At 37.2% G+C, this 11108-nt stretch overlaps 1 protein-coding gene across 4 annotated transcripts; it reads left to right on the top strand.

The window, feature by feature from the left end:
- Positions 1-2875: 2875 nt before the first annotated feature.
- Positions 2876-10779, top strand: LOC107725624 (ATP-dependent DNA helicase Q1-like). Of its 4 annotated transcripts, none has more exons than XM_016534957.1 (16): positions 2876-2903; positions 3090-3196; positions 3742-3792; positions 4227-4445; positions 5025-5204; positions 5294-5400; positions 5470-5668; positions 5745-5911; positions 6004-6079; positions 6511-6659; positions 6739-6856; positions 7210-7348; positions 7591-7682; positions 7788-8004; positions 8101-8230; positions 10126-10779. In XM_016534957.1, exons 3-16 carry the CDS (start codon positions 3777-3779, stop codon positions 10729-10731), a joined length of 2415 nt encoding a protein of 804 aa, XP_016390443.1. In that variant the 5' UTR covers positions 2876-2903; positions 3090-3196; positions 3742-3776; the 3' UTR covers positions 10732-10779. The 4 variants fall into 4 exon arrangements, with proteins under 4 accessions (XP_016390443.1, XP_016390441.1, XP_016390440.1 ...); XM_016534958.1 differs by lacking the exons at positions 2876-2903; positions 3090-3196 and adding exons at positions 3350-3424; positions 9306-9445 and having other exon boundaries at positions 10126-10199; XM_016534955.1 differs by lacking the exon at positions 2876-2903 and having other exon boundaries at positions 2939-3196.
- The last annotated feature ends 329 nt before the right edge of the window (positions 10780-11108 follow it).

An 11108-nucleotide genomic window follows, 5' to 3' on the forward strand; every position in this document is an offset into this window, starting at 1 on the left:
ATAAATGAAATGAAACTCTATCTAAGCTTAGTCACTAGCAATAAATATACTGCATGTATGAATGTAAGCATTTGATACACTACGCCAATTTATTTAGGCTTTTCCAAAAAAAAAATGAAAAAAAAAAAGCTGCATACAATGACTCAGAGATAGATTTTCATTTCAGGTGTATTTAAAGCCTGTAAAACTGGTTTTATCTTCCAATGTACTGCACTGTCATTGAGAGTAAAGCTTTAATTCAGCGCACCAATGACAATTCATTTCATTTTTCATTTAACATTGCGGTTCAGATCATTAGAAGGGGTTTTTTTCTAAAGCAATGCTTAAATGTCACAGAGCACATCTGCTACGGCCAAGAACTTGTGAGAACAGATCCTCGTGTGTTGGACCTTCATTGCTGTTCTCAATGCTGTTGTACATTCAGACGCCTCAACTATAGACACGCGATTGTCTGTCATTAATGACTTTTGATTACACTGAACCCGAAAGTATACAGTATTTAATGGAAATATAAGTGTCGCATTGACTGTATGTAACAGCTGGGCCTTGAGCTGAAAACACTGAAGTGGCCAGATAGGGATTCAGGGAACTTAGTCTCTCAAAGAAAAGCATATTGCTGAAGTTTTATTAAAGGGCTGCCCTTTAAAGCCAGTTTGAAGCAGGGAAGTTGCTTTGTTCAGTTTCTTGCTTGTGAAAATGTCTTTAAGGCATTTGTGTGATGCATATGGGGCACATCTTTCCTGAATCGTCAATGCTTCTGAAAGCAGGTAATCTGGTCCAGAGTGCTTCTACAGTAAAGTACAAAAGACAGGCATTACTGTAACGCTTGCCGAAACATGGAAACATTAAACAAGCAATAATGAACAGTCAGATATGAAATCACATCTTATACCTTCTGCTTGATATAAATGTATAAAAAATGCAAGCCAGTTCCCATATGGGACTAAAGGAATAGTTCACCCAAAAATACAAATTCACTGAAAACTTACTCAGCCTCAGGCCATTCAAGATTCAGATGAGTTTGTTTCGTTATTAGAACAGATTTAGAGAAATTTAGTATTACATCACTTCGCCAATGGATACTCTGCAGTGAATGGGTGCCGTCAGAATGAGAGTTGAAAACAGCTGATAAAAACAATAGAGTAATCCACACGGCTCTAGTCCATCAATTAATGTCTTGAGAAGCAAAAAACTGATTGTAAGAAAGGCGTCATTAAAGCGTTTTAACTTTAAACTGTCACTTCTTGCCAAAAAAGCCTATAATAATGCTTTCTGCAGTGAAAAATACATCCTGTCCTCTCACATTAAAATCCACTGACATTTTTGTTTAGAACTGTTTTAGACTGTTTTTGCTTGATCTATTCGTATTTCTCTACTGATTCAGACAAGATTACCTTTTTCTTCTCAAATCTGTTCCGATGAAGAAACAAACTCATATATTTCCTGGATCGCCTGAGGGTGAGGAAGTTTTGAGTGAATTTTCATTTTTGAGTAAATTGTTTCTTTAGTAATCTACATATTTATTTTGTTATTTACAATTCATTAATATTCATTGTATTTTCGTGTAAATGGTACAGGGAGAGGAAATATCATATTAAAAGGAGGGGTGGCAGGAAGACTTAATTTAAAGAGGAGACATTTTTCTCAGGGTCTATGGATCCAGAGAGGCATATGAAATTATTTCTTGGTTTATAGCAGCCTCGTGTGGAGATAGTTGTCATTGCAGCTGAATACATTTTCATCAATATATTTCAGAGAATTAAATGTTTAAAACTATTATAGTCCAAAACAAGTGAAGAAAATGATGGATAATATAATTAGAAAATATGGCTCCAGCAGTCCTGCAATACTATAGGATAGACGAAGTGGAAGATGGACAGATGATTTCATTGTGTTAGTAAACCACATTGGCGTGACTTAATTAATTGCTTTGTTTAGCTCATTTTTCAAACTGTTTTAGCATTATCTAAACTGTTTTATGGGACTCTTTACATGTCTACAAAATGCATTAACTCCCCCAAAACATTTAATTCATGCTTCATTATTCATGCTTTTTTTTTGTGCTTTATACACATTTAATTTTTGTTTTTACTTTTTTCTTGACACTGCTTACTATACTACACAGTATACTTAGACAGTTTTGTCTAGCTGAATGCTATTGTGTATCACATTAAGCTTTTAGATACAGATTTCAACAGTAGGTAAAAGTTTAATGTGATAGATTATGCACATTTGTAATGTATACAGAACATTTATTTTTGTAGCAATGTGTTACATATACGGTAAACAGAAATTCACATTTGCCTTTATGTCTGGCAGATTTTGATAACTGAATGTATGATTTTGCATGTGATGACAATTTTTAAAAGTAGTGAAGAGTGTGACAGTTGCATCAGTTTTTATCAGCAAGCCATGTGCATTTGGTTACTGTGCAAATTGTAGTTACTGTTTTGCGTGCATGTGCCAAAACATATGCAATTTGCTTAAATGAATAACAAATTCAGATCTGGTGTGAAGAAGAAACTAATTGTTTAGAGATCTGAAGCTATTGTTTTGATAATAATAAAAAAGCTATTGAGAAAAACTATTATATTCACCCACTTACCTTAACTGCATGCAGGTACAGGGTGTGTTTTTGGTTCAGATACAACTAGATGGAGCAAGTTATTATTTTTAACTTGACATTTAAAAATGAGCATGACTTTCATGGAAAAAGGCAGTATTTGCCATAATTCTCATGTATACCCACTGGACATTAAATAAACTAGTGAGCGTGTAATAAGTGCTTTCAATAATTGATTGTCTACTGTTCACGTCATTCACAACACCATACACTGACTTTTATTTTGAAAAATAAAAATCCACTTCCTTGTCTCTTATGTTTAACACTAACAGTGCCGACGGTGTGTATCATTTCTAATATGCATTACTTAAAACCTATGTACTAACATTACCCACAATAAATGTTCATTGAAACGCATAAATGATTACATTTAGTCGTAGTTAATCAGTATTTGTGATAGGACTACAGGAGGATTATTTTTCTATTGCTCAAGACTCTTGTTTAGTCTGGACTCTTGTATTTCCAGTCTCGTGATTGGTCGGTTTCCCGGATAATGGTCGCGTGGGGCAACGAGGGCTTCATCTGGTGCAGACAAGAGAAAGTGAAAAGAAGCAGACGTATGATCACTCAGGGGTGAGTTACCAGAAGAAATGCGTTTCCATACAAATGGTGTGTTATTCATAAATGTTGAACGTGACTCATGACGCGATTTTGATGCTTGAGTCGTTCAGAAACATGGCATATGTGTATTCCATTGCTTGTGTCTATTATTCAATGCAACTCTTACATCAAGCAAAATCGTCATAATAAAGATTCTGCATGAAAATGGCTGGCAGGTCTCACTGCCTTCAGTCTTAATGGGTAACGTATTGATAAAAGATACTATACTGTTGAAATAATGCATCTACTATGACAAAATATTTTTAATAATTAGTGTTTTAGTCTTATTTTCCTGTAAAAATATATCTAAACATCTTTAAAACAGGCACATTTTATTTGAAAAGCTAAACTGCACAAAGCAAAACTCCCAGAATTGTTGGTTTATGCTTTTAAACTAGAATGACACTTTTCCTGTGAAGAAAAAAAACTTGATTCAATGCATAGTCTCTCAAATCTTATTTATTTATATATTTTTACTTACAAAGAAAGCAAAAATACTGATTTATTGTCTCCAACAGTCATCCTCATCTGTGATCTCGAAGAACTGCATAAAATGGCGAATAATCTTGGTGAGTGTCTCTTGTTTTCGACATTCATTATGTACACTCTTGTTATTATACACACTTAGTTATTTGTGATGTAAATACAAACATGTTTATTATATAATATATGTTTTAAGTGAAAAGTAAGCATTTGAGGACATGCATTAGACTGTCAGGATGGTTCCTAATGCTCCCTTGAGGAGCGAGGCAGGTAAACATAGTCATACTGGTGTGACTTTTATCATTACATCTCTCTGTGAAGCTCGGCTCATTAGAGATGCAGAGGTGAGAGACACAGGGAATTATTATGCAGCAGTGGAACCTTGAATCTCAATGGAATACTGTTAAGGGCTTGTGTGTTTTGTAGAAAATGAGTGCATGGAAAAGCTTCATGCTCTCTAATAAATGCGCACGGGCTTTTAGTTAGAGAATGAGACTCAAGTAAGTCCTGTTCTTCGCAGATGATTCTCAAACAGAACTGGACTCGGTGAAGGCAGAGTTGGAGATGGTGGAACTGCAGATCTCTGAGCTGCTGGAGAAACAGACGAAGCTGAACTCCAGGAAAAACAAACTACTGCAGAACCTGGAGGGAGCCTGCAGCTCGGCCCAGCCCTCTGGATCCAGCAAACCTCCCAAACCATCCTTCAGCAAACAGGACCTAGAGTACTATGAGGAGTCAGGTATCACTCATTCACAGCTATCACAGTTAAAATAACTAGTATAGTGCTGTTCGCAATGCATTTTGTTTCAAAGCAGCTTTGAAACAAAGGTGATTGTGGCAAAGAAGAAGCTTTTGAGGTGAATGAGGGTAAAAATCTTAGGAATTAATTCCGCAATGACACATTAATATGATCAGACAGCAAAGACATTTATAATGTCGCAAAAGATTGTTTAAAATAAATGCTGTTCTTTTGAACTTTCATTTTATTAAAGAACCCAAGAAAAATGGTCTCATTTTCCACAAGAAAACCCTTGTTTTCAACATTGATAATAAGAAATGTTTCTAGAGCAGCAGACTGGAGCAATGGCTGCTGAAAATGTAGAATAAATTACATTTTAAAATATTTAAATTGTTGTAATATTTCACAATATTACGGTTTTTATCAAAAACATGAAAAAAATCTTCAACTCCAAATTTTTGAGCAGTCTAGCCACCATAGTATTTATTGTTAAAGGTATATGTTTTGTGTAATGAAGTGAAATTACAGAGAAATAATGAGCAATCTGTGTAATTTTTATTTTTGTTGCTTTGTCACCAGATTTCTCATGGTCTAAAGAAGTTCAGGCGAAGCTGTGTAGCGTGTTCCAGCTCTCCAATTTTCGTCCCCTGCAACGGGCGGCCATAAATCTCAGCATGTCAGGGAAAGACCTTTTCCTGGTAATGCCCACTGGACGAGGAAAAAGCCTGTGTTACCAACTGCCAGCCCTCTGCTCTAAGGGTACATGCTCGCGCACATATTTTAATGAAGAATGAATTTTGAGTACTCTAATGTGAATTCCTGCGCATGTCTTTGTATGTATTACTCAGGTTTTACATTAGTTATCGCCCCATTGGTGTCTCTAATGGAGGATCAGCTGATGTATTTGAAGTCCGTTGATGTCCCGGCAGTAACTCTCAATGCCTCCAGTACAAAGGTACAGTATGTCGGATGTACTGGACAGATTGGAGTCACATACGATGCTGATGTTCATGTTCATCTGCAGGAGGACTCTAAGCATGTCTTGGCAGGGATGATAGATAAAAACAGCCCCTTCAAGTTGCTCTATGTAACCCCGGAGAAAATCGCCAAGAGCAAACTACTGATGTCCAAACTCGACAAGGCCTACAACATGGGTCTGTTGACACGCATCGCTGTTGATGAAGTTCACTGCTGCAGTCAGTGGGGGCATGACTTCAGGCCAGGTGAGATTCTGTTTCACCCTGACTGCGTAAAGATCGTATCCCATGATTGAATTTGTCATTTATTCCTTTTTTTTAGATTACAAGCTCCTGGGTATCCTAAAGCGCCAGTTCCCCAAAGTCCCATTGGTCGGACTGACTGCCACAGCAACCAGCAACGTTCTTAAAGATTGCCAGAAGATTCTGTGTGTTCAAGAACCCATCACTCTGACAGCACCATTCAACAGACCAAACCTTTACTATGAGGTATGCTTATCAATTATTTAGCTCATATCGCTGCTAGAAAAGTGCAGAATAAGCCAATCAGATCAGAATAATTTGTCCTCTTACTTCTACAGGTTCGTTTTAAAGATAACGAAGACTGTACCGACCAAATTGCACAAATGATCAGAGAAAGATACAAAAACCAATCAGGTAAATCATTTTAATTGCTAAAGGAGTAAATTTCCCTTCACACCGAGAACGATAACTATAAAGCTTTAATAATTGTTCTACTCCTGTGAGAATAGGGATGTCCACTTCACAGATATATTGATAAACACACAGAGGAACAATATAATTGGAATCACTTTCTGACTGACTTTTTCCAGCTGATGAACAATGAAAGTCATTGACTGCCAATCAGAATGCAATTGCCTTTAAAGGGCTTCAGCATTTAGAGTGCCAGACAGCAAAACAGCAGCGTGCGACCATAATAAACAAAGTTATAATGTGTTGGGATTGATGCTCGCATAGTTATTGTTCTTGGAGTGAACGGGCCTTTATGCTCTCCAGATGTCACAAATTCTTCAGTATTTATTTGAAAACCACTTAATCAAAATGTACAATATATGTTATATTTGCAGGAATCGTGTATGTGTTCTCCCAGAAGGATGCAGCAGCTGTGGCTACAGACCTGCAGAAGAAAAACATTCTTGCTCAGCCGTACCATGCCAACATGGAGCCTTCAGACAAGTCTCTGGTGCATCAGCGGTGGTCCTCCAAGAAGATCCAGGTTGCACCTACAGAGCTACTGTTGTTGTTGCCTGATTTTGTAATTGCCCTCCTGTAATGTAATGTTTGTGTCTGTGTAGGTGGTCGTTGCCACTGTGGCTTTTGGGATGGGCATTGACAAGGCAGATGTTCGATTTGTTATCCATCACACCATCAGCAAATCTATCGAAAATTACTATCAGGAGAGTGGACGTGCAGGTAGGCAACAAATCATCCACGCACGTTTTATTTTTGTATTTTTTTTTTTTTTGAGATCACAATTTTTCATAAAAATGTCATAATTTGGTGCCAGACTTCTCCAGTCATTTTGTCCTTTTAAACCCTGCCCCTTTCTTGCATTCAGATCAGCCTCCATCCAGTCAACAACTGAAGGATAGAACAAGCCCTACATTTTAAAACAAAATTCAATAATCTGTTTTACTCTGATACAATTTGCTGATATAATCTGTTTTACTCTGATATATGCTGCAATGCGGATGGAAATATTTCCATTAGCATGAAATCCAAAAATAATGTCTGTACTTTATTCATTCATTTTATTTTTATTCCAGGAAGGGATGATGGCTCAGCAGACTGTATTGTATTCTTCGGGTTTGCAGACATCTTCAGAATAAGCACAATGGTTGTGATGGAGAACACTGGGCAGCAGAAGCTACAGAATATGGTGGCATATTGTCAAAATGTGGACCGGTGAGTCAAAATACACAGAATATGTAGGATACCACTGTTGTGTTGGATTCTGAAACAAGGGCCTTCTCTGCCTCATATACTAAGCAATTTTACATGAAATCTGTCAACTTGTCATCAGACTGGCTAGACTGCAAAAACTCCAGACTTTATACATTACTTCAACTTCATGTGGCCTGTTGGTTATATGACTGTTTATTTTAGGGTAGTATATTTATAAGATATGACTCCCATGTATAATATAGGTGTCGTCGTGCTATGATGGCCATTCATTTTGATGAAGTTTGGAATGATGATGAGTGCAACCAAATGTGTGATGTTTGTCGGCACGGCAACGGTAAGAGTCTCTCACACACGTTTTTACCAACCTAACTCTACCAGTTTTTGTCAATCGGGTGAATTATTAAATGGTGTGATTTATTTATTTATTTATTTTATTCAGACTACATCACAATGGACATCACCAAACATGCTCGAGATGTTGTTACGATAGTAGAAATGGCCAGCTCTATGGATGAAAAGTTGACCCCTCTGAAAGTCTGTGATGCTTGGTTGGGAAAAGGGCCCGCTAAGCATCGCAAAACGATAAAGGTCACGTCACTGTCACGCTTGGAAGTGGAGTCCGTTATCATCCACCTTTTGTTGCATGGCTACTTCAGGTATTTTCAGACCGGTTTGATGGCTTAAGTAGAACTATATAAGCTACTTTGCCTTTTTAGTTTTGTTCTTTAACTCTGTTCTCTTTCATTCACAAGTGAGGACTTTAGCTTCACTCCCTATACAACCCACTTCTACTTGAAGCTGGGCCGTAAGGCAGCTCTCCTGAAGAATGGCAATCACTCCATCACTATGAAGATGAGGAGGAGAGTGATGTCACCCGCTACTGTAAGTCAGTCAATAAATTCAGCAGAAGTTTTCATATTTCATATGCAAGCAGTCCCGTTTTTTCATAGATTCTAGCAAATTTCTAGATTTACAATTTTCCTAATGGTTGTATGAGTGCCAATACTTTCCTGAACTTCTTTCAATAGTGACAATTGGCCAGATTCAATAAAAAAATCCTCGGATTCTTTTCTTTGTTACAGTTGCGCTACTTAGTAATACAAATATTTATTGTGTTTGCTGAATTTTAACTGAACATTTGTTTAATTCAGTGTTGTGTATCAAATGTGTATATGTATTGAATCTGGCCTTTGGTCTCTGTTCAGTAGTATTTGCTGATCTTTTGTGTTTATCTGTTTTATTATCTTTATCTTCCAGTCTTATTGTGTTTCAGGTAGATGCCATCAGAGTGTTTGAGGGTTACATCACAGTTCACTTAGTTAAATTGCTTTTTAGTAACTAGTAACTAACACGTTCATGAAGTGTTTGCTTGGTTTGATTACCAACATTGCAATTTTAACACCAAACTACTCTTGAAAATAGTTTGTGCAGTTAATCAAGGAATTAAATCAAGGAAATCTTTTCCACACAATGAGTTACTGTTTTTCAGCTATTAGTTACAATTTATTTATTTTAGACTTATACTTCTATTCTAAGCTTCTATGATTAGAAAAGCTCAAGAAGGCAGAGAAATCAGAGAAAACCACTCCAAAAGAATGTTGTGAGGGATTTCAGAATTTCAGTATGGCCCAGTTGATGCAAAACCAAACTGGACTTCCTTTCAGTTTAAATAACAGATTATGTTAATAATTAAACAGATGATGCATTTATCACCCTCTAAACAACCCTGTCCCAGCTACAAACAGCGGCCCTCTGTGTACAACATGCAATACATGCCTTTTCCCATCATCAGTAAAACCTTTTCTGTTGGAGGTGTCACTTCAGCTACATGATCCCTCATTGAACATGCAGTAACCCCTTGTATCTCTTGTGTTCCTACAGTTTCTAGTGCCAACCTATTCAAATGACTTTTTTATAGTGCCCACGACAGGTAAAGAGCTGTTGTGCCGCCCCACAGGTAAAGAAAGTGTCAGAAAGTGCTGGGGAGAAAAGTAGTGCCAAAGTAGAGGGAAAGAGACCGGCTGACAGTGACGACAAAAAATCAGTGGCCAAGAAAGTCAAGACTCTTCCCTAGTTCTTAAGGAGAAGAACCAAAAAGTACAGTTCATTTATTCCATATTCACAGAACAAAAGCATGTAGACATTGCCTAAGAAACACTCAAGAATTTAATGAGGGAAACATCTACCACTTTGTCTTTTTTTTCTTGCTTGTGCTCATGTTTATGCTAGTCACCTATTATGATGTTTATTGCATCCACATCAAACCTCACATATTATTTCTTGGCTATGAAATATTCCATGGTGTTTTGATTTGCATGTTGTGTTGTAGACAAAATGAACATTACAATTGGAACTAACAATCTTAAAGGGATAATTCACGAAAAAATGAAAATTGTCATCATTTACTCACCCTTAAGTTGTTCCAGACCTGTATGACTTTCTTCTGCTGAACACAAATTAAGATATTTTGAAGACAGTTAATGGTAACCATTGACGTCCATTCTGGGGGGAAAAAATACTATGGAAGTCTATGGCTACTGCCAACTGTTTGGTTACCAGCATTCTTCAAAATATCTTTGTTTGTGTTCAGCAGAAGAAAGTGAGTTTGGGACAAGTGGAGGGTGAGTATATAATGACAGAATTTACATTTTTGGGTGAGCTGTCTCTTTAATGCTTTGCACGTGTTATTAATCCCCTCTCTAGCTCTGCATTTCTCTTAAAGACAGCTCTGCTAGTAATACTAGTAAAACTAGTAATTTCTTCTTCTCTTTCCTCAGGATGAGACACAAGAGCAAGTTGAGACAGCCTTGATCGATGTGTCCAACGTGGCCATTCAGAGGCATAACAAAACTAAAATCCATAAGAATCACCAAAACATGGAGAAGAGACTTGCTCAAAACCACATTGAAAGTCTTGCTTCGGAAGCAAGTGAGTATATAAAGCCAACCTCAGTATTTGAGGTTAATGTTGAGGTCAATCTTGTAGAAGAACAGAATTTTGAAAGTGAAGAAGAGAAAGGTCTTAAAAACTCCCCAGAACAGCAGTCTTCATCACCGAAAAGGAGGCAAAAACAACCGTTAACTCAGAACTGCGCTGCTAATGCTGACCAGGCGAAGGCAGATCTGGTTAGCGCTCCCTCTGAGCTCTCTATCATCTCTGCAGCTGCTGTGGAGGAGCTACATCATCTGCGCAGTTACTATAGCAAACAGTTAAGACGGATCAACTGTATTTCCCATGAGCACTTGCAAAGCTCCCAGCCTGGGATGCTGACGTGTATGAGAGAGCCCTTCAAAAGCCTCCGTTTCCCATTGAGGACGACCATAGCCAGAGGTGCCAGAAAATTATGGACTCGTGTTAGTATGAGGAGAAAGCTCATACAGTGAATTATGTTCCTTTTGATTTCTGTTGTGTAAACCTGACCTAATTTTTTTCCCCAGTAGTTTGAAGATGTAAATCTTTTTGTTAAATAAACTTATTTGGTTGATTCTGACCAGAGTACTTTTAGACCTCATGTTGTCAAAGTTGTAACTGCTACTAGTTGTAACTGCTATTGTGGTTATTACAAAAACAAAATTCCCTCTAAAAGGTGATAATTACTTAAATTTTACCCTCATATTTCACCTCTTTCTAACCACTGTGATTAGTTGCCAGATTTGATTTGATAAAACTTGATTGGTTAGGATTTTAGAGTCAATGTCATTTGGTGTCATTTATACAGCAAGCCTTCCTTCAATAAAAAATCACCAAAAGATCAGTGACA

This window comes from Sinocyclocheilus rhinocerous, unplaced genomic scaffold, assembly GCF_001515625.1.
Source record: "Sinocyclocheilus rhinocerous isolate Xijiao unplaced genomic scaffold, SAMN03320098_v1.1 scaffold153, whole genome shotgun sequence".
NCBI classification, from domain to species: domain Eukaryota; kingdom Metazoa; phylum Chordata; class Actinopteri; order Cypriniformes; family Cyprinidae; genus Sinocyclocheilus; species Sinocyclocheilus rhinocerous.